At 40.9% G+C, this 23781-nt stretch overlaps 3 protein-coding genes across 10 annotated transcripts in view; 1 reads left to right on the top strand and 2 right to left on the bottom strand.

Annotated features, from left to right (window-relative positions):
- Window positions 1–535: 535 nt before the first annotated feature.
- On the top strand, window positions 536–5340 carry LOC139812192 (uncharacterized). The gene is made up of 8 exons (XM_071776849.1): window positions 536–815; window positions 1439–1519; window positions 1610–1658; window positions 1746–1830; window positions 1917–2048; window positions 2157–2348; window positions 2421–2596; window positions 2675–5340. The coding sequence occupies exons 1-8, from the start codon at window positions 690–692 to the stop codon at window positions 4657–4659; spliced, it is 2826 nt and encodes a 941-aa protein (XP_071632950.1). The 5' UTR covers window positions 536–689; the 3' UTR covers window positions 4660–5340.
- Window positions 5110–15649, bottom strand: Jeb (jelly belly). Of its 2 annotated transcripts, none has more exons than XM_071776852.1 (4): window positions 14063–15649; window positions 10214–12208; window positions 7564–7724; window positions 5110–6549 (listed from the first exon to the last, which is right to left on the bottom strand). In XM_071776852.1, the coding sequence occupies exons 2-4, from the start codon at window positions 11205–11207 to the stop codon at window positions 6490–6492; spliced, it is 1215 nt and encodes a 404-aa protein (XP_071632953.1). In that variant the 5' UTR covers window positions 11208–12208; window positions 14063–15649; the 3' UTR covers window positions 5110–6489. The 2 variants fall into 2 exon arrangements, with proteins under 2 accessions (XP_071632953.1, XP_071632954.1); XM_071776853.1 differs by having other exon boundaries at window positions 10214–11188.
- Window positions 15650–20859: 5210 nt separating this feature from the next.
- LOC139811296 (BTB/POZ domain-containing protein 7) overlaps window positions 20860–23781 on the bottom strand; it is a 53394-nt gene continuing 50472 nt past the window's right edge. For 3 of the 7 annotated variants that reach the window (XM_071775479.1, XM_071775477.1, XM_071775478.1), the window contains exon 12: window positions 20902–21558. In XM_071775479.1, coding sequence (XP_071631580.1) covers window positions 21501–21558 — 58 coding nt within the window. In that variant the 3' untranslated portion in view covers window positions 20902–21500. Of the gene's footprint in view, window positions 21559–23781 lie in introns of all 7 variants that reach the window. The other 4 variants (XR_011731599.1, XM_071775485.1, XM_071775481.1 and 1 more) reach the window with 4 other exon arrangements.

Genomic DNA, 23781 nt, shown 5'->3' with positions numbered 1-23781 from the left:
TATAAGGAAAAAATGCTAAAACTAAAAAAATTAAATTAAAAAAATTTTTTTTGAAACTTTGAAGCTCAGTATCTTTATTTTTTATACCGGAAGAGGTACTAAGAGAGAAATTTATACCACGCATAAAGCACACCTAAATTAACGTATATTCACAGTTTCAAGAAAATCCTAAGAAAATCGATTTTCTGTAGTATAAGGACGAGAGAACGTCCTTAGTAAAATGACATATATCTTACCTGAGTAGAAAATACTCACATAACTGAGTGACCCAGATAACTTGAGTGTAAATGAAAATTGAAAAGCAACTAATAGCCATTTGTCTCCCTTTCAGACGACCCCTTGCGCCGGAATTACAAATTATTCTTCCCTCTCCACGCCCCCGATGACGTCGTGTGGACGGAAAAAAAGGAGGAAAAAAAAAAGAAGAAATATTCTCCCCGTGATTTCGCGCTGACTCCAGCTGACTCACTACGTCGCTACGAGAAAGCGACGAGGGTAAATAAACATATAAGTACGTGAAGGTATGAAGATATTCGTCAGTCGTCGTTGATTGCCGCGAGTGCCGCGCGCTATCCTGCATCGATATTCGCGTCTTGTCGCCGCGAGCGATTTTTACAATGCGTACGGACACATACGTACATACGTAACTTGCGAAAGTTGCCCGGGGACACATATTGCTACGCGTGATTATGGGCAAGATAATAACGCGAAGATCCCCCACCGATGACGAGGAGACGACGAAACTGCGGCGGAAGCGACGGAAGAAGGACCTCGACCGGATACACTCCAAGATCCTGCAGGCCAGGCGGAAGCTGGTAGGTCGGCGTCCTCGACTTCTCAGTCCTCCCTCGATCCCGTCTCAAGGAACGTCGAGAAAACCTTCGGGAACGGGAGCGGCCTCGACGCGACCGTGTCTCAAGGACGAGCGCGAGGACACTTGGACGCGACGCGACGCGACGCGACACTTTTACAGACACGATTATTGCACCACGACGCTTTCTGACTCGCAAACCGATTAGATTTTGCGTGAAAAAAGCGACCGCGATTATCGGTAATCGCCGCCGCCGCCGCCGGTTTCGAAAAGCGCCGCGCTGGCATGGAGACGCGGTGGCTTCCGCGAATGTTAGGTTAGTGTCAACGTCAGGTGTTTACTGGGCTACCAGCAGTACCGGCCCTCGCGAGCGATCAATCTCTCGGTTTGCGCGGCTTGATCGAGACCATTAACGCGCGTTACACCGTCGGGGAAGTTTATCTAAGACCGTGGCCGAATATAATCTTGTCGAGCTCTCGTGATCTGCGAAACTATCTTCCGGGGAGAGAAAAGCGTGTTAAAGCTTTTAGATAAGTTACTGTGTGGATGAAGAAATGTTAGTTTGCACACGAGTTATTTTTAACAAGACGTTATTTTGTGACTGAGATATGTTGGACTTTATTACAGGATAATGTTGTCAAGGGTAACAAGGATGGGCAGAAGAGACAAGGCCGTGCAAAAATCTGCAACAGACTTCTGCCAGAACCTGTAAGTAACCTTTATCTAATAATCCTTTGGTGTGTTACAATGTTATTTCCATTATTCGTTACATCTGAACACCTTACATGATTGTTTCAGGCTGCTGGTATATACAGAAATGGCGCAAAGGGTAAAGACATCCAGAGAGGTACTTGCATTGAAATGTTATTTATTGTAACGATGAAATAATGAAATAGCACAAGTGCGTATTAATCTGTTGTAATGTCTCTTGCAGCAGAGACGGTGGAAAATACATTCCATAAAGCCCGGCTAAAGGCAGACGCATTGAAACTTTTTAACGGCGACACTCATGGATCCAAGTAAGCGCATTGCTACCTATTTAAACTTGATATAGCGTATCGCAAGTGTGTACAATTTGACAATTCTGATATATTTTGTTTTGTAGACGTATAGTAGAAATTCCAACACGTGATAAAACTACTGAACAGTCGCCGAATAAAGATTGTACGGAGAACAGCTTGGAATGGACACTGTGTACTTTGGAGCAAAGCCCTGTTTTGATGAGAAAAAGACCAAGGTATGTTCTTTGTTTTATGTCTTCTATCAAGAATGTAATGCTGTACAAGACTTTTATATAAATATAGAGATGTTTTATATAAAGGTTGCACATATATTAATGTTGCAGTCAAAATCAGAAACCATGTCTTGTCAAAAAGAAAGGTGAAGAAAACATTAACATTTCTGAAAACGCAGACTATAACAGAATGAAACAAAACGTCAACGACGAATCGAGACATGGTCAAAAGGAAGACATATGTAAACGAAGACTGTTCCAAAATGATAGAGAGCAATTAGAAACTGCTACTCCAACTATACAGTAAGTAACACAAGTTATTTTATTAAGTCTAATAAAAAAAAACAGTGTATTATAATAAAATATTTATTTCAGACTATTTGATAATATTGATTTTACAAAAGAAAATGAATCTAATGGAAACGAAGCAGAACCGACGTGTTCAAAGAATAGCAAGGATTTATCCCTATTAAGTTACCATAATAAATTCTCCGAATACTCTAACACAGTCTCTGCCAAAACTTTTGAAAAGGATATTCTACATCACTTAGGTATATTATATATAGAGTAATTATTTATCTTGTTGAGCGATTTATTAATTGTTAACCATTATTTATAATGGGTTTCAGATCCTGTTGAAAGAACAATTAAGAAATTAGGACATGGCTATGCTGATCGTTTTCGTCAACAACTTTTGCGCGAAAAGAATAGACAAGAATTGGAAAATGTGGAACCTACATACTCCGTGGAATATCAAGCTTGTACATCCTCGAACATTTCGCAATTTTCACCTGTTGAATTCGAAGTTCCTAAGTGTAGCAAAAATCATACCACTGCAGTTCGTCTTCAAGAAGGTTCGTCTTCTCAGAAAAATTCCAGTTTAACGCGAAATACCGAACTTGAAAAAGGTGATGGCATAAGGCGTTATAATTCTACATCTTGCTCATCACGAAATACTTTTATAACATACGACGCAAATGGCCCTGTTAGGAAAAATTGCGAGAATAACAATACTCAACGTAAAAGTAAACGACATGATATAGTTAATTTTTCGATTAACATTCCTGGTTATTCACAATGCGGTGATAACTCGAAACTCTTAGCACCCTCGATATTTTTAAGTGATGCCGTAACAACAAAGAGACTTTCTTCTAAAGATTTCCGTGAAAAATTGCCGATTGCCATGTGTGACAATTCTGCACCAAAGAATGTATCTCAAAAATGTAACAACAGAACAGCAAATATGTGTAATGTGAAGAATGTTAAACGAGTACCTACCATTCTTCGCCGATATAGCAACATTACCAATAATAAGCTCGATTATTCTGTACAGATAACTGGCGATTATGTGGAAGGCTTGCATAAGAAATGTGAAACTAACTTATTCAATAGAAATCCAAGCAACAGTATTGAAAGTGAATTATATGAAATTACATCTCCAAGTGTGTTGAAAAATCTTACATCTAGTACAACAAACGCGATATTTGATCAAACAAAAATACTGGAGCCTCAAATTGGATCGATGAAAATAAAGGACTCGCAAGAGTCCCAAGTTGAAGAGTTTGATATAAATATGTATCCCAAGGAGCATAACGAAAGAAACGGATCTTACCGACACGATGGCTCTTTCTATCCGCGAACTTTGGAAACTTCACGTAATACAAATGTATATTCCGAAAAATTGCCTCAACAAGAACAAATCTCACCAGATATAAGGAAACATTGTTTTCATTCAAATAATTATCGTCCGACTAACTATCTTCAAGGCGCAAGTTCTTCTAATTCCAATATAGAGTCAACAAAAGAGTTCCCTCAACGGACCAAGTTACATGTGTATGAGAGCAACAAGCAACCGTTTTTCAGAGAAAATACACGTAATCAGACTCGAAATATCCTTTTCAATAACGTAACGATAGCGACGCCAATATTAAACTTGTCCCAAGATATTCAAACCGAAAAAAGATCTACATGTCGAAATATGTTTGATAAAACAAACATAGAGCGCGCCAAGAATCAAGTTAATCAAAATGCGTGTCATTGCAACGAACAGTATGTTTATTTCGATTCTGCCAATTGTCCACGTAAGGAACAAGCGCATTATTTTAAAGAAACTACTCGACCTGAAAGTTTATGCGATACCAGAGGCTATAATAATAACATAGATAATTACGTTAATTTATCTAGCACTATGCGAAATGTACCGTTGGTATCACTGAAGCAAAATAATAATCTACACGCTGTTCCGAAAGCGATCGACAATCAGCATCGCGCAATGTTACTGCAAAATGTCACTCAACCTGTAAAATATTTAGCTGTGAAAAGCGGCTCGGATATGCAAAGAATACCCGTGTATATAAATGACAGAAGTGTTAAGGTTGCGGAAAATATTCCGTTAAAGGTAATAGCTGTAATGGATCCAAGTGCTCAAACAAAAGCGTTTCCGCAAGAAATTGCAACGCAAGTAATACCGTTGCAAACGGATAGTTTGCAATTTAGAGATTTTGCAACACGTGAGATAAGCGATCAATCTTTCGTAAAGCGTTTGGATTCTGTAAATGCGATACTGTTTAATCCGGATTCACAGTCCAATATCTGGTACGCTTCGAATTTGTAATGGATACACGATTACAGGTACATCACGTTACACACATATAGTTGATCGTAGCGACACAGCACATCGATCATATTTCTTGCGGGAAATATTATATAGTTGCGAGAAATGCGCGTGCTTTTCCTTTCCAAACGTACAAACAATTGTTATTAAGATAAAAATTTTAAGTCTGCCTAGAAAAAGACAGTTATGTTTACTTATTCTATAATCTATATTTTTGTGGAAAGATAGGAACCTCTCAGAAGGTAATATATTTTCACAAATGCCTTGCGATATACTTGTTGGTATAATTGATATACACTCACACACACGTGTATAATATGTGTGTTTTTTCCTTATTTATTTTTCTACAAGTGTGAACGACAACACACTTCTAGCAGCAGGTATTTCCTTAACGAATAGTAATGAATATTTGATTTGGTATGGAAAATGAAAGTACAAAACTGCCTGTGATAGTTGGAACATATATGTATATATTATTATGTTACCGTTAAGTCATAATTCTTGGACATCAAATGTTTAACATAGGAGAAATTCATTTTTCGTCAATCTCACAGCAATATCGATACATATATTAGTGAATTTTCTGAATAAGTGTGATAAAGGCTTGTAAATAAATGTCGCAGAACGCAAAGTGTATACGGCAGCAAGATGGCTTGCTAATAAATCCCTAATATTTCCTAACTCGTTAGTTTCGGAGCGGGTTTGGTGAAGCGCAATTAATCTTCACAAGGATTCCTTCTTCCGCTAAAAGCACTCGCTTTTGCTTTTTCTTTATTTTTTTTTCGGACATTCTTTTCCATTAAATTCGAAATAAATATTTAGAGATATCGATATGACAACATAGAGCGTGCACAAGGCGAGAAGGAGACGTCTCTTCGTGACGGTACGCGATATCAGAAGACCGGATCGACGTTGATTATTTCATTATTATTACGATTCGCTTTAACGCGTCAACGTCGTGCGGAGCGGTTTGATTAAACGCGAGTACAGTTTTTTTTTTCTTTTACAATCTCTTAGGAAGTACTCTAGGAGGAAGTCTCTAGGTACACGTGCCCGTTCCTTGCCAAAACGATACGTTCCGTGTCGTTCCTACCGGTTCGGCGCGCGACGGCGAAGCCGCGTGTTTTACTCTGGGAATGAAGTAAATAGTTCTCAGTCTTCAAAATTACTTTATTGTACCAAAATAAAGTCGTTAAAGAGTTAGTTACGATCTCGCGGAAATCGCTCAATATGAAATCGTAATACATCATCTGTGTGTTGGTATATTAGCTGGTAAGATGCTTATAGAACTGAAATTATCCAAGTCGGGTACTTTCGTGCGCCATACACAGCGGCGTTAAAATGCCATAACTCTCTTACGAACTTTATTTATAACATCCTAAAAGTTCGGACACCTTAATTTGTACTTTATATGAGGATACTTGGTTACGATAGACCTTGCTAACCGATTTTTAATGTAGTTAGAACCATGCCGTGTCCTCTCGGAGATTAAGTCGAGCGGCCGTATTCTCTTCTGGGAAAGAGAAAAGGAGAGAAAGAAAGGGGTAGAGCGAGAGAGAGAGAGAGGATAGAGAAAGGGGGAAAGGAGATAGAGCGAGAGATAGAGAGAAAGTTAAAGGTAGAGATAGAGAGAGAGACGGTTCATCTTAACGTTCCCCTGAGTTTGATTTCAATATGAACGTCTCTATGCGCCAAACATAGAGAGAAAACAGTTTCCGGAAAATAGATTAATGTAGAAGAAAAAGATATCGATGAATATATAAAGAAGTAGACGTATCAGACTTGTGGTTTTATGTACAGCTTGGAGATTCATCGTCAACAAAGAAGGAATTAGCGTCCTCTCGCCCATCGTAGTATGGCGTCCGCTAATACGTCCAGATGCGCCTTCGTCTGAAACATATCGGAATGCGATTACATTATCTGTCGAAACACTTACGTGTTACGCACGGAAGAGGGAAATGAGAATTCCGTAATTCTCGCTTCGCGTCCCTTTCCGTACGCGATACTCGTACAGCGATTTTGGTTATTAATTAGAGATGTGATCTTCACGTACGATTTGTCTTTACTTGGCACGCTAAATTCGAATATCAGTGCCCAATCAATAATTTTTAAAATGCTCTAACAAATTATGCAAGATAATCTTTTCATTAATTTTGAGCCTTGACTTTATAAAAGTAAACGAGATATGTATTTTTTTGTTCATCTGGAGCGATCTTATCAATAGTTCTGTTTATATAGAGATCACCATCGTTTTTCTCCTACCGCGCTGATATCATCCCTTTGACGGGGGAACACTGAAAGGCAAATTGGGTAACGCGAATTTATCGCAGGTTATTTTCCACATGTGCAAGCAGATGGGCAGATGGTGTGTGAATTATCAAAAAGATTGTGTTCCCGTATTTTGCTCCGAATCTCTTCCGGAAAATGCTGCCGGGCGAGTCAGAAAACCGAGCTCTTGATATTACACCCACGGTTAGCGCAAACACGCGTACGCCTCCATTTTCTTTTGAACTTTATATTATGACGAAAGTCACTTTAAAAGTTCAACGGAGTTTTACATAGAATATAAAATACATATAGCCGCACGACGTATCTTTTAGCCTCAACCAACTGATGAAAATTTAAATGAAACTCTTGCGCGCTACAAAGACTTCCTTCTAAATTTATTTGGACATCGTCGACTGGAAGGAATGTACGACATTATTTCTCAAAGTTTAAGGCAAAATAAGTATATCGCTCCGTATTTCGATTGGTTTTTCTTTCGTCGAATGGATCAAGTTCTTCAGAATTTCTTTCGTGTTAACGAAACAATACCGACTGTGTAGGGATACATATACAGGATTCAAAAGAGATGTATACATATATATAAAGTAGGGGTAAAAAGTGTCACATAATTTTACTCACAGTTTTGTAAAACATGCAGGCTTGCCTGTCCTCGTCCTCGCCTGTGGGACAGTCTATAAATCCGTCGCACAGGACATGATCGTCGATGCAATGATATCTACCCATTCTATCTGCGGTCGGGCAAGCGAATCTTTCCATTCCGTCTTCGGAGACTGGACATTCTGTAAATAGGATCGCAAAAATCCTTCTTCAATCCGTTGGTATGAAGCTGACATTATGTCTAGGTCTAGATAGAACGTACGGGTATTATATATAAACGTTATAACGTTATAACGTTACCCGATATCTCGGCCAAATTGGAAAAAATCGCACATGAGAGAGGTATCGCGGAAAAATGCAGTATAGACGCTAGTATCGTCTTTCTAACGTAAAAACCGTTCGAGTTTCTATATGAAATTTATGTTATTTCGATTATTGTTTTCGTTACTTTCGTCAATGTCTGTTTTTTTCCCCCTATATGACTGCGAGCGGTATTTCTATATTTTTGCCTCCCTCATGCGCGGTTTATTAAAATAAACGGTTCTTCCATTATTTAAAACGACAATTAATCGGATTAGTCGTCGGGCAATTGCCGTATCGAATTTTCCCATTCTACAATCGTGACAATTAATGTAAATTTAATCGTCGTTAATCGGCAGCTGTGCCGTATTAATATCTAAGTGTACATTTCAGCGCCTGATATTCTCGCCGCATGTATTCCGGTATTAAATGTAGTTGACTGATTCTCTCTGTGTTATTTGCCCAGCATGACGGTGTATTTCAAAAGCCCGTATATACAATATGCTCGGAGTGCACGCTAAATGCGGTTAGCGCAGTTCTCTCTGTGTGCTACTCGCTTAATACGAAGATCTCATTCGAAACGCGTAGGACGAGTCTTAGATAGTAAAACGTATAACGCCAAATATGTACGATGGGAAAGAGATATATATATGGGTCGACGAGTGTAAATTTCGCGATAATAATCGCGATAGCAAAACGTATAGTTGCCCGTAGCATTTTACATTGTGACCTATCGCTTTTATATATCGTGACCCGAAACAGATCAGCACATGATAAAACAACGCTTGGAAAAACGGTGAAAAACGCACTTCATTTTACGTTTTTATATAACGTATCTCACTTTTCAAAGTGGCTCTGGGCATTTTAAAGGAAACTTTCAATGAAAAGGATCCCTCTCGCATTCCGTACGCTCCTCACGTTTTAGATTTCTCAATATCGTCTACACGACCGGAGAGGATGTTTACTGGCATACCCTCGTACCTCGCCATCCTCTTGTCGCGCGGATTCGCCCCCCCCTCCCCCCCCCGTCGTCAGCGCTCTCTCCTCGATCAATAAATTTGGGAGGGACGGCGGGCACGTTCATGCGACAGCGTTTCGTCACTTTTTCTTTATTTGCAGAAACGCTTTGTCTATATTTCTCACGCGCGCGACGACGCATTTCATTCGGATTTATAGACCCGTTCTGCTCGTGTAACTCATGCCCGCGTATATTCATATCGTAACGCGGCTCATTCGACTCATATTTCAAAAAATTAGAACAATTTCCACTGTTTTTTATACGAACGGAGATTTTACGGGATTTACGAGAAACGTACGTTTATACAATTCCAATAGTAAGCGCTTGAAAATTTTAAAATATCGTGATTAAATTCCATTTCCCCCGTGGTAATAATTAGATGATATATCATTTAAGTCGCTTGAATTCCTTGTAAATTATTCTTTTCGAAATTTTTTTGTCCAAATTACGTAAATACAGATGAATTAAAAAATTAACTTTGCGAATTTTTTATGTATTTGAGTTTTCAAAGAGTTTTCCATCGCTATTTTTATTTACAATTTTCAATCTTTATCTATTTGTTTTAATTTTCACAGCAGGACAAAAATTTAAAATAAATAGAGATTAGTTCCTTAAATTAAAATATTCTAATGTGACGTTCGCCCGCGGCTCAGCTTTCCATTCAGCATTCAGACTGACATACGTTAATAAATGGAATATTAGAGAGAGGAACGAAAAGTGATATAATGAAAAAATGTATCTCTTATTTTATAAATTATTACATCATCCAGTTTCGCAAAAATAAAAACTATTCATTTTAATCAACCTTTTTTGGATAAGAATTGCGGGAAAAAGATAGAGAATTATATTTTACCAAAGTTGAAATGTGTTTTAATATTTGAAAAAGAATTCACTCACATCTCGTTATCAGAGAATTTGGCATTTAAGGTTATCGGAATATTTAAAATGGATTAACACGTATCTCTATAATTTATCGTACGATAGATACCTTGACGTGCGTCGATATTCATAAAGTAAAAGCTTAATCAAGTGAATTTTTTGCGAAATGTCATCTCTCTGTCCACAGCTGTTCACAAAACTGATCGAGCGTTTTAAAACCTCTATACAAACGTTCTTTAATATTTATGATAAAAGAGAAGAGAAGAAGAGAAAGAGGGAAAGAGGCAGGAAAATAGATTTTTATATCAGAAGGATAATATATTTCTCCCTCCAAATACATTTTTGAGAACTCTTGAAAATTTTCGAAGCGCTCGATCAATCTCGTGAATCAACTACGCTGCGGGCCGCCGCACCGATTCGCGGACTATTCACGAGTATCTACAACGAGATACCGACGATAACCGTATCACTTACCGATTTGCGGCACGTCGTATTGTATGCTTCCCCGGATTGATCTCAACATGAGCTGCGAGGCGATGCTCGCGCCGGCGGTCGGCGCCGAGGACGCCGAGGATGCTTGAGCCTGATGTCCCGGGGACTCCCCCTGCGCGTCGATCGAACGCCGTCCGATCGTTATCTGGTTCCGCTTGCTTCCGGGTAGCTTGTTTCCGCTAGTCTCGTAGGCGAAGGCCCTCGGCACGAAGCCGCCGTTCATAGGTAAGTTATACGGGGTGCCGCCGCCGCCGCCGTTGCCGCCGCCGCCCTCGGCACGCGCGAGATCAGTCTTCGTGCTCGTCGCAGTGTTAAATCTCTGCTCCGCGTAGAGATCGTCGTGATTCGATTGTCTAGATTCCTGAAGGGTGGTTGCCTTCTTGCCGGCTTCGTCGCACACCAGGATCGGTAGACTGAGCGGGCCCCTCAGCGGGTGCCGGCATCCGATGCGCCGCTTCTTCGGACGCTGATGGGCCTGCCGGTTGCCGAACAGATGATTGCCGTCGTCGTGAACGTAGGGCTCGGCGACGTGGGGTAGCTGCTGCGACAACGGTGGCGGCGGCGTCGCGGCCGCGTGCGGCTGCGACGTCACGTACTCGGAGTAGAGGACGTTCAGCACGGCGGGCGACAGGGCGAAGAACACGTTCTGGAGCTCCCGCGGTTCCTTGACGATGTCGTCGATCAGCATGCCCGCCGGCGACCACGAGGATAATCGCGGCTCGTCGTTGAAGACCAGCCAGTTGGACAGATCGTCCCGGTAGGAACCGTCGGTGGGGTATATCCTCAAGTGCAGCAGGTTGCCGCCTACCGAGCTCAGCTCGCTCTTCTTTCTAATGCTACCGCTTCCGTGACGATAGTCGAGCCCCTGTGCGCCTTGTACTTGTATGATTACGGGTCGATTGCCCACCGCCAGGTCCAGCCCCTGTCCCACGTAGGTGAGAAGCCAGAACATGCAAACTGCCATTTTACAAATCATTAACTTTTCAAGTTTGCTTTTCTCTCTATTTCTTCTCTCGCTCTCTTTCTCTCTCTCTCTCTTTCTCTCTCGCTCTCTCTTCCTCTTACCTCTTCTAGCTTTTTCTATCTGTCTATATATATATCTACGTATATATCTCTTTTTCTCTCTCTTCTCTACCACCACTTTTGACGCACCCGATTATACGGCTGGGCGTGGTGTTATAATTGACCTATATGAACAGTAATGATGCTCTTTTCTTTTTTGTGTTTTCTTATTCGCTCTCTTTAGCTGCTTACTACTCACTGCCAGTCTAAAGGCACGTCTGTAGCAACTCTGGGTTAGGCCGACTTTTCGTTTGAACTCGCGGTAGGTACACTAGGAAGTTGAGGATGGAGCATGTACACACATATATTTATATATATATTTATATATGTGTATAATTATATGTGTGCATATATGTGTGTATGAATGTGTAGGTGTACGTATGTATGTGTTGTGTTGTGTGTGTGTGTGTGTGTGTGTGTCTGTGTTGCGTGTGCGTATGTACCTGTGTGTCGTGTGTAGGGTGGGCGGGAGATACGGTCGATTGATACCGAAGGGACGAGGAAGGGAAGGATAAACTTGATAAAAAATCACGAGCGGCGATATGTTACGAGAGACACAGCGACGATTATTGCATAGAAAACGCAACGGTGTGCTACGCGTGCAACTGCATCGACTGCGATCCGCATAGCATGTTCCAATTGGGACCACGGATTCTGTCGCAGGGGACCCCGAAAAGTACGGTCCTCTTTCTCTTTTTCTCTCTCTCTCTCTCTCGCCCTGTCTCTCTTTCTCCTTCTTTCTGTCTCTATCGAGGATAAGTCGCCGACTCGAGCGCACGGTGTATCACGTTCGACATTTGATTGCGTTATGCTCGCTCTTCTAATCGATACGCTTCACTTTCGGTAGTCCATGATAGTAGCCGCGACCTTGGCTTTCCCTTCGTGATAAAGCGCACACGTCCTGTACCGACCGTCCTGAAATCAGGTCGTTAATAGAGAATAACGTGCGATATCCTATAACCGCGAGTGCCAGGAACACAAAAAGATTTGTGGTGGTATTATTATTTTTCTAAATTTTCTTTTATTTACTTTTGACTTGTTATATATATTTTTTTTTCTCAGGATATATTCAATAGAAGTGCTGCGACGTGTGGAGGTGGTTATCGGAGGTGCTCATCGTGCGTGCTCATAGATGCGTACAAGGTGCTCGAGTGTGGACAACATTTAAACCAATCGATGGTGCCACTCATGTTTAAACGCCCGCGATCGTTTCGCGCTTCGCCAATAAAGCTACCATCTCTCCGAGAGACAACCCTCTCCCTCGGCGTTTGTTTCCTCATCCGCTTACCTTTCCTTTCTTGCTTTTCTCTCTCTCTCACTCTCTATCTCTTTCTCTTTCTTTCTTCCTCTATCTCTCTGCTCTTTCAATCGGCCCACCCTCTCTTTTCGTTTCCTCTCTGTCGTACGTCCCTAAAGCCTCCCTTTCCTCCTCACGTATCGAACGAACGTCCCGGATATCGTTCGTTTCCACAAAGCGGAAATCGAGCCGCGACACCCCGGCGGCAATCGCGATTACGGTAAATGATCATCCGGAGGCGTCCGCCTGTAAATAACCGCGCCTACCTAAATTTCGCCCGAGAGAGCCCGCGATCGTGCGCGCAAACGTCGGCGAGATAAGCCGCGCGCGTACGTGACGCCGTGAAGTCATTTTCGCGGAGCGTGCCATTACGCAGATCTATTCGCGACCCACCGCGACGCAGAAGTTGGCCGAACGCGCGATACCTTCTAGCTCTTACGTTTCTCTAAATCCTAAACTTTGCACTCGCGCGTTACGTCAGACCGCTAGGATCTGATTTATCTACTTGAGCCAAGTTTCCCTCGGAGTTAATTTCAGACTCGGTGGTGAACTCGAATGTCGATACCCACTCGGACCACTAATGACCCAAGTATTTACCCGGAACCCGGAACTCCGCTTTCAGCTAAAATCTACGAGTTGAACTTAAACGCCCCAAGCAGTTCTGAATTTCATTGCAAAAATGCAACGAGAATTTTGTACGATAATTTTTTAGATATTTTGCGTTGAATTCGATCGCGTATCTATGACAAGAGAAAATCCTTCGCGAAAACGCAACCTTTTTCTCAAGTAATTCTTACGCACTTCTTTATGTAATTTTGCGTCGCAAGTTATCAGGTAAGCCCAAACGACAGAGTGCGCGATTGCGTTAGAAAACGAAACGAGGAATCGAAGCAATCTTACGCCAGCGATTCAGGTCACGGGAATTCCCTCGAGTCGTCCTAAAACCCGCGTGATCGCGCGAAAGCGATTCAACCGCGTATAATACGATGAGCCGCGAACGTCCGCCGCGACCGCGACGTAACTCGCGCGAACGTGACGGACACGCGGGACGCGACGCGATCCTCGAGTATCGGGTTCGAGTAACGAATCCGATGATCTGGCCGTACGACGATGACAGGGTGATACAATGTGGATAGCAGCAGTGTGGTATGTAGGTCGGTCATATCAACAGGTGCCCCGAAAAACGTTCAAAAAGCAAAGGCTTGCCGTGGCAGAGAGCGGTGCGCGTTTGTCGGTGCGAGACGCGGAAGTAGGCGGTTAACACGAGCGTGTATTTTGCGACAGAGGTACACAGGATGTGTAGAACAAAAGGTAGAGAAAAAAGGTACACCGATATATGTATATATATATATATAGAGAGAGAGTGAGGACAATCCGGGCGCGAGAGACGCCCGGTGAATTACAGACAGAGATTACGGTTCATCGATAGGAGGTGCAGTGTTAACGCGGGGCATTACGTGGATTATACTTGCTTCTTGATATCTCGCCGCCGCGCGTCTGCCGTGCCCGTGCGTTTTCCCTCCGAGAGCTTTCGGACCTCCAATCTCCCGCCGCCTCGGCCTCTTTTCTTCCCTCGACCCTCCGCGTCGCGTCGCGCCGTTCCGTGATGCTTCTCGACCTAATCTCCCTTTTCCTTCTCTTTCTCTCTTTTTTTCTTTCCTTCTCTCTTCCCCTTTTTTCTTTTTTCTCTTTTCTTCACCCTCTCCTCGCCTCTGTCTTGCCTCTTCTTTCTTCCACTCGTCTCTTCTTTCTTTATTACCGTTTCTCGCCCAGCCTCCCTTTGTTTCCCGCGCTATCCCCTTTCTCTCGCTCACGTCCTTGGATAAAAGGGATGTCCTCCGCCGCGTTCGGTCCTCTTCTTGTTTTACTTTTTACTGCTCCGCCGTCCTCGTCAGCGGACACCCGGGTTTCTGGCTGAAGTTACCGTTCCGGCGACGTTCGTCGTGCATCACGTTACCCTCTTCCCTCCCCTATAGCTCGATCGTTGGTCGCGCGATCGCCACGAAGAAGATCTATGCTCGCCTCGACAGTAGCACCCTGGCAGCACCTCGTAAGATCATACCACGTACAACGTCGTCCGGTTACACACGGCAGGGCGCGATTCATTCACTGACATCCTCATCGCTCGCCACACTCCGCTTCCGTATGGCCGTTCATATATGGGCGTGTGATGTCTCGCGCGCGCGCGCGCGCGTACGCTCGCACCCGTCCGCTCGTTCGCGCTGAATATACGTGCGTACGTGCGTGGAGTGCGTACGTGTACGTGTGGCGTTTGACGTTATACCGAAGGGTATTACGATTCGGAGTCACACCGCGAAGTCACCGGGACAAATCTTTCAGGTTGCTCTAATGGCTCGATCGTTCTAGCGCAGTTACGGCTCCCCCTTCCCCGTCTTTCTTCCCACCTCCGCTTCTTCTTTTTCTCACTTGCTCTCTCTCCCTTTCTCCTTTTCTTTCTCTAGGCCTGTAACACCGATCTTTTATGATGATGTCTGGTCTGCGACTATAATCGCGCGGCGTATTTCAAAGGTTAAAGGCTGTTTCCCGCGGTTGCCCGACTTCCCGTGCTGACGTCGCCGACGATCTCGACCGGCCGCGCCGGTGTTCCATTGAGCGACGAGAAACGCTCCCTCTCTCTCTTTCTCTTGCTCCTCTCTTTCTTCCTTTCCTCTGCTCTTCCTCTCTCGCTCTCTCCGTCTCCCACGATGCGTAACTCTTTCCGCTCACCCGACCTCGGCACGTCGCGCGACAGCACCGCTTCTCGTTGCTGCTGCACACCTCCTCGCGAACGCCGTCGCTGACGCGCTTACACTGGAGGAGATCCTCGCGAGGGTGTCGTGCGACGAGTGGCCCGACTACTCTCGCCCCTTTTTCCACACGGCGCGGAAGTAGGTGCTCTCGACCGACGGGAAGCGACGACGGAATCGAATGGTGAGGAGGTTGCGGCCGTGGATGGTTGCTTTGTTGGTCGAAGGTCGAGGGATGTGGAGGATCGAAGGGTTGGGACGGTGGGTTACTTCGGTGAGTGAGCTGCCTGGCGCCCTCACCAGAACTAACTCCCACGCTGCGCGGCGAGGACCCGGTGCTATATACAACGCGCATTCTCCCGGCGCGCTCACCCCTCTCTTCTTCGCCGACACCGGGTGAGAGGGTGAACGACGACGGGGTGGCTTTCACCCCCTTCATACGTCTCACCTGGCCTCGCCTCGCCTCGTCTCACCTCGCCTCGCCTCGCCTCGCCACGTCTCTCGCCACCACCCCGGCCGACGCGCCCATGAACGGATTAATGCTGTCGCGAGCCCTATAAGCACCCCCGGCGACCGTACACCCTGCGACTTCATATGACGTTTCACCGCGATACGGTCAAAGGTGATGTGGCCATCACGAAGTGCCACCATCCTGTCCGCGATTGCCACCCGTATACGACAATTCCCCGTAATACACACCCGTCAACATGAATATACGTGACGCCGCATTGTCGCCGGGCTGACACTGTTCGAGACTCGTTCGAGCGTATACTTCATTCAGCCCTTGTGCAGCTCGAAACGAAAAATACATACAAAAGGGAAAGAGCGTCAGTTCTCTGCTGAGAGAGAGAGAGAGAGAGAGATGATGACGTCTCTGGGAATAATATCTCGGGGAATGTCTGCAGTTTTAGTCGTTCCTCGGTTGGCGAGGAACCCACCCACCCCTTCCCCCCTCCCCTTTTCCCTCCTCTATTAAAGCGGAGATCGCAAAATCAAGGACCGGAATGAGGGATCCCGGCTCCGACCTTCGCTATCCTGTAAAATCCACCCCTACCCCTACGTTTTAGCCCGTCGGGCTGGGTGCCTCGCCGTGCGCACCTAATCGTATCCGCCCAGTTTCTATCTCTCCCATGTAGCCATATCACCTGACGCACACGTTCTTTCGATCACTGTTTGGCCACGCATGTCGCAAGGTCCTGCCTACGTTCGCACGGGAGATCGTCTCGGCCTCTCGATAACACTCGGCACTCGGCTGCGGCTTCGTGGGAGTGTTTGCGGATGACGTTGGTCGATCTGAGCTTCCCCCGAAAGACACATGTAATTGGCTGCCGTTCAAATTACCCTGACTTCCACACAGATCCAGGCACAGTTTTCATTAATTAATCGTCAGTTTTATATACGCGTTTGATATATCCCTTTCATTTTGTTAGCTAATGGCCTACACCTTCGCTGTTTGCCGTCACAAATTAACGTGCGTGACGTAAAATACACAACGCGACAACACATTCGATAGATTCGGAATTTTCAAAACTCCATATATTTGTAATACGTACAATATTTATTTTAGCGTACTATTGACAAACCTTATAATCTTTATTTAAGAAAAGGCATGCGAAAAATAATAGTTTTTTAAACTGATTTTTCTCATTTAATCACGATTTAATTAAGTGTACTGTAATTTATGAGAAAAAAAGTGAGGGAAAAAAAGTAAAATTTAATCAATACAAAATTTAATAAATGGTAATTAATACAAATTTGAATAAGATTTAATTATCTCTCTATAGATTCAAAGCTAAAAGCAAAAAAGGTACATTTACTTCTCAATAGTTTGTAACGTAAAAGTTGTTGATGCATAAATAGTTATCGCTTTTTTTAAACGTATGTACTGGTATTTGTGAGAAAAACAGGAATAGAGTTCTGGGACACTTGGGATACGATAAATGGAGGAACGAAATTTTTAGCACCTGCTGGACAACGTCGACCTCTTATTTACATGTCTCTTTTTATTCCGGTCGCATCGATTCAAAGTTCATTTATTTATAACCAGTTTCGAAGGTAGAAAAGGTAGAAAGTTAATGATGGTTCGTCGTACGTTCGAACAAGTAATTATAGCGATTTACGTCCGTCGTTCGGAAATAGATCGCCCAAAGAAACTGAAAATATGATAACTCCTAGATCGTGCTAATTAATTCTTCCGCAGTACAATATTACTGCGACGTTATTTTCCCTAGGAAGGGACACGAGGCGTATAGGAGTATCTTTCATTGTAGACAGGTGCGATAAATATGATATCATATGATACTTATGATACTTGTTAAGCAGGCGATATAAATAAAACAAGGACAAAGCATTGTCTACAGACATAATGAGTTTGGCATATACTAATAACGTAAATTGTATAGTTCTGGAAAACCTTTAAATGCATAGGCGTTATAGGCAAACTTATATGCTGCTCGATAACTTTTAATGAGATACTCGCCTACCGAACCTCCAGGGGAGTCAGATGCCGCAAATAGTAAATCTCGAATTTAACCGTAATATTGCGCAGATGAGTTGTGTACGCCGGTTATTTTTTACAACAGATATCTCTGCGAATATTTGTACGCTCTTTGCCCTTTATCACATTCTGCTCTTTGTTATTAGACAAAATTTTCACGAGGAGAAGAAAAGGCTGTCTCGCGATCTACATACTGGATATGCAATGAAAAATACATTGTTTATCTGATACGATTAATAAAAACAATAGAGCTATTGACGATAAAGCAATACGTTAAAACAACCGGATTCATTTCTCACACATAGAGATGAGCACGAATGTCAATAACACAGTAACATGGAACAGCTTTTAACTATCGACCTCTCGGATATTTTTGTAGGAAACGGACGTGGCGGAATAATAGATTCTGATATTGTTTTATAATCTATTTACTTTGAGCAATACTAGTAGATTAAAACCAAATGTTTTTCATTTTTCCGTGGAGGCGTAAAAATATGTTTTCGACTAGAGAGATTATTAAAGACACATGAAATAACACAATTATTTAAAAGTGAACTGAGAAAAAAATGTTCTAGATTTTAATAAATATTAGTTTGCATACACAACTGTGACTCCATTTACTAAAATGAAGAAAATTTTCCTTTCTATTAGTATATGTGTATCCACTGAGAAAAAAATATATTAATAAAAAAGGAAAATTTTCTTTATTTCAATAAATGGAGTCACAGTTGTATACAAACTAATATTTACTAAAATCCAGAACATTTTTTTCTCAGTGACTGTGTCGCATTAATATTTGGTTATCAAATAAAGCAGAGTTTTATTCAACAGTCTTCAATATCTCATATATTTATAGTCATGTGTAATTATCTTAACTCACTTATCTCACTTTTCCGACAGCAGTTGAAAGATAAAATCTTAATTGACGTTTAATAGATAAATGTGTGATAGAAGGAATATATTTATTTAACGCACAAGGAAATTTTGAGTTACATTCAATAATATTTTCTTCGACGATTGTTTGCTATTGTTACGTACATGTGCTCCAACATTTCGGATGAATTTAGGGCTAAAAATTACACGCTAGCACGCATGTTCAAGCAAACACACTCGTCGACTAAAACCGATGATTGAAATGAAACTGCTACATCAAAGTTTTACGTCAACTGAGGCTTTTCATTGTTGCTGATCGCGTATTCGTGATGCATTCAAGCATACTCGGAGATATACATGGCTGCGCTTCAATAGGGGTCGTAAACTTTGCTCGAGAACGATGATAGAAACGCAGATTGCGTCGTGTTCGTTGGCCCGATAGAGCTTCAGTATTGATATTTTAAAATTTACACAACGTAATGCCTATATTCCATCGGAAACGTGCTCTTTTGATTTTCAAAAAATACCATTTATTGAACAGCAATTTACCATTGTACAGGATGATCCAATGTTATCAATTGTTAGTGAATCTTTCTAATTTCTACAAACCTTGTATGCAGATAAATGATATCAGTAATTGTTGAGCCGTTGGTTATAATAATCTTTAGTTAGATTCGGATGTATTATTTTAACAAACGCGATGTAAGACAATATCGTAAAGGAAAAGTAGATTTTCATGCTTATTAAATTGCCTTATTGAGTAAAAATGGAACCCTAAAGAGATATACTTTAAAATGTAATTGATTTAGTTTGACCCAATTTAATCAATCTTGTAAAACTGTTACGGGTTGTAGGCGATTATCGATCTGGAGCATTTAGACAGCACTTGCTGTCACCTCAATTTCGACGAAATGTCGGTTGCGAGAAATGCATTAGCGAAAATTATCGTTGTCGATAATTAGATCAATATTAAATATCTATCCGGGAAAATGCCCGGGAATGCATGTGTTTACCGATGCACTTTTACATGTTACGTCGACGTAAATAACGTATAATAATTTTAGCCTGTCGCGTCGATTATAGAAGGCGACGTGGCAACGTGCGCGGGAACGCGTTTATTTTCAGGGAACGAAACGAATAAAGTTGCAAACGCGGGATAACACGGTTAAAAACGGAATTCCCAACTTGCTACTTCCGACGTAGGAGCAAGGGAGAGGTCTTCGTAACCCTCTATACGGGCACACACTCGACGATCCCCGCGGCTGTACTATTTCCGTGATTGATAATTCCGCAATGAATATCTAACAGCGAGGTTAATGTGAATCGACGACATGGATTCGCTACAGAGACCGTTTTTTATTTATTATAATTTATGCGGGGGCCGCGACGCGCGACGTCACGAAGGGACCGCGCCACGTGTCGCAATCCTAAGACACGGAACGCCGAAATGGGGAAGGGCCTGGCAGATTAATGGGACGCGAGAGACTCGGGATGTTCGCGTTGAGGTAACATTTTTTCTCGTATCACATCGTGCTCGTATCGGGCCCTGGTGTCGGGGTAAGCCTGACTACGGTAACGAATAAAAAGTTGCGAACAAAAGAGAGAGAGAGAGATATCGCAATACGTAGATTTAAAATCGCATCGGCGTCAAACCTTCTGCGTTATTCCGATTTCTACCACCCACCCTTCTCTGCACCGAACTCCTGACATACGATGTTATACGTCCTCCGTCATCGATCCACCCAAGAACACCAGATGCCAATATTGGTTACAAGTTTGTCGGATAATTTAAGCCCGATAACACGGTGACCGTTGATCCGCTGGAGGAAAAAAGACACGAGCTCTATTTGAGTCGTTCTTGGTTTTCTTCGTTGCCGGCGTATACCTACTTGTGCTATCTCGTGCGTCCGCACTGACGACCATCGCCAGCAATTCCGCTATATTTAATCGCCATTGCACGAAGAGTCGGCGGGCGCGGATCGATAAAGATCGCCGGAGATCAAGAGAGTTCACTGTCAGAGATAGCACTTTTCTTATCTAAGCGTTCTGGAAAGTCGAATAGAAAGGCGCGAGGCTTCTCTGAAATTATTATTTTGTCTTCGATGTTACACTTTTATCAATTTTGCCGTATAAGTTTTAATCATAATTTTGCATAATCTTCCAGAGTTATTCGTACTGAAATTATCATGCGGCCTGTAATCTTATTTTTTATTTAATGCGAGCAAATAAAAGCAAATAAAATATTGCAGTTTAGATTGCATAAGTATGTTATCGTCTGAATTACGTAAATGACAAATAATGTGTATTACTTATTTTAGTTTAATACTATGTATAGGATGTACCAAAACCATCAAATGGCGTAGTACGGTACATTCAAACCGTAGATTGAATGTAATTAATTTAGTATCGGTTTTCCATTAATAATAATTCAATCAAAGACCATTATTTATCGCAAGTTTCTATTTATTAAAACTAAATAATTAAATTTTCATTGACGTAAAATGGTAGTAAAACTGATTGAAAGACAACATTATAGTATTTCGATGAGCTTAAAACGTCAAAACTTTGAATTTCTTAGTTAAAATTTTCGTAGTTTTATTGATACCTTGGCATAGAAACAATTTTCCTTACTGGTGTCTCGGCATAGAAAGGAATTTTGGTTCATTAAGTTTTAAGTTTATTTAATTTAATCCCTTTTAAATTGTCTAATTAGACGCTCTCGTAAGTCGTAAGTGACCACTTCTTGCTCTGTGTCTCGTATTTTCTTCTTTTCCTGCTTCGTTCAATCACATGCTATCCACTCACGTGACAAGTTAGATGGTTATTTCTTCTAGAAGTATCCAGACAGTATCTGAAAGTGAAATAACATTTTGTGATTGCAAAATTATAGTCTGATTGTTATCGTGCGTGGATTAACTTTTCAAACGCCGAATATTATTTTCAATGCTTGAAAGAATTGTAAAAAGAAAAACACGTATATATGACGTATGACACATGATTACTATGTCTGAACACTCATCGCTTCTTTGCAATCTCGGTAACTTCGTCATTTGCTTTACCATTGCCAGTTCACGATAAGACTATTAAACTAAATTATTAGTTAGATTTATTTTCGTGAAACAGGTGTTCCCCTTTCTTTATATCATGCCCAGATACGAAAATTTTTCAGAGAAATTATAGAATTTCTGTGGCTATTAAATGACAATCGATATTTAATATTTTTAGTTTTGACTGAAATGAATGACTTACATACATATATATCGATCAGCGAAAAGTGTAACGGACAGATATATAATTGTCAGAATTCTCCTGAATATCAGAAAATCTTTTTGGCTCATCTTTGCTTCTCTCTTTCTCTCTCGTGGAAAAATTTATAAGTATCCATGTATGTAAAATTTATTATTCTTTGTATACGTGTTATATCTTTTGTACCAAATGACTTAACTGACACGTAAAGACATGTCGTATAAAAAATTAATGGATATCAAATTCAGTGGTACTGTGAGAACCACAGAGAATCATTATTATTTCCGCTGTCCGATAAACTGTCAACCTGCAACAACATGTATAAGATAAGTATGTACATTTAAAATTTAAAGAGAAAGAATATATTTAGTTTTGCCGTTTTAGTTTTACACAAAAATTCAGAGTAGTTCCAATAAATAAATCTTTTAAAAATTAAAAATACTTAGAGAGAGAGAAAGAGAGGGCATATTAATTTTTAACATTTATATAATGTTATTATTTTTATAATTATAATTATAATTATAATTATAATTATAGTTATAATTATATAAAATTGATATCCAAATTAATATTCAAAATAAAAATTAATCAGAGTTATTTTATCAGTGTTTTGAAAACGTCTTGACGAGATCTTTTATCTCAAGGAAAAAAATCAAGTTTTATTTAAAAAATTACTCGCCTTTATCTTGAAAACAATAGACCCACATCGGAATTATGTCCCCCTTTAAACCAAACAACTTTCATCTAAAGCATTTTTTCTACAATCAAAAATTAAACAGTTTTTGGGGTGTAAATTAAAATAACTCACCCCTGTATAGTGCAATTATAGTATAACTAATTGTAAATAGCAAGCTATGCTTAATGATGTCATATTTTAAATTATATAGAAGAGCACAGATTAAAGAAAATTAAATTAAAAATTTATAAGCAAAAATCACTTGCTCTGTATGAACTCGACATCATTCAGCCAAAGTCTAATGAATGATTCCGAGTTATTTTTATATCCTAGTCAAAATATACTGATTTCGATAAATTAAACGCAGACATAAATCGAAGTGAAAAGTTATCACTTTTTAATAACGTTACTATATCAATATCATTTATGGGTATATTTATATAAATTCTGAACGTAGACGTAAATAAAAGCGAAAAGTCATTACTTTTTAATAACATTATCATATCTATATCATTTATTCGTGCATATTTACATAAATTATGAAAATGTTCAAATCATGGCTAGAAACAGCTGTTTTTAATTATTCTTTTATTTTGTTACTTTTATTTCGTTTTGCATAAAAATATCTAAGCGTCGTGTAAGCACGTTTATGATACAGATCAATGAATTTCTCGTAAAATACCAAGAAATTATGAAAAGAAGAATCTTATATTTTATCGTTTAATAAAATTTTTCAGTAAAAATATCCGTACATTATAGGTATCGTTCTGTTTAAAGTTCTAATCTGATATGTGCTGTCAGAAACATCAGTGATTTATTCAGTGTGTACAATTTCAAGAGATGTGGGCACACTAACAATGATATCAGTATCTGGTATCATAAGGAGTATATAATACGTAAATTACAGTATTATGAGGTCATTTGACACGTGCGGATCGTTTACGGATTGCTAGGCGCACTGTGTAAAAACACGGTTAAATTAGATCCACACATATTAAGAAAATATTTTTCTCTCAAACGAAAAAAGACAAAATAAGACGAGATTAGAAAGAATCTATTAAATATTTTTTTATTTTTTTTTGCAAGCAGAAACCTTCTAGTCGATTGTACCAATTTATTAAACACATGCAATATTAAATGACGCAAAACTCG

This window comes from Temnothorax longispinosus, chromosome 4, assembly GCF_030848805.1.
Source record: "Temnothorax longispinosus isolate EJ_2023e chromosome 4, Tlon_JGU_v1, whole genome shotgun sequence".
NCBI lineage: Eukaryota > Metazoa > Arthropoda > Insecta > Hymenoptera > Formicidae > Temnothorax > Temnothorax longispinosus.
Note: the sequence above shows the minus strand (reverse complement) of the source record. Positions and strands in the feature narration are given on the sequence as shown.

Excerpts from the sequence above, each read along its gene's own strand:
- LOC139812192 (XM_071776849.1), top strand. The coding sequence starts at position 690 with ATGGGCAAGATAATAACGCGAAGATCCCCCACCGATGACGAGGAGACG. Across the intron at positions 816-1,438 it reads TGCAGGCCAGGCGGAAGCTG|GATAATGTTGTCAAGGGTAA; the intron begins GTAGGTCGGCGT and ends ACTTTATTACAG. Across the intron at positions 2,349-2,420 it reads ACTGCTACTCCAACTATACA|ACTATTTGATAATATTGATT; the intron begins GTAAGTAACACA and ends TATTTATTTCAG.
- Jeb (XM_071776852.1), bottom strand. The coding sequence starts at position 11,207 with ATGATTTGTAAAATGGCAGTTTGCATGTTCTGGCTTCTCACCTACGTG. Across the intron at positions 7,725-10,213 it reads ATACGACGTGCCGCAAATCG|AATGTCCAGTCTCCGAAGAC; the intron begins GTAAGTGATACG and ends TCCTATTTACAG. Across the intron at positions 6,550-7,563 it reads CCTGCATGTTTTACAAAACT|ACGAAGGCGCATCTGGACGT; the intron begins GTGAGTAAAATT and ends GATATGTTTCAG.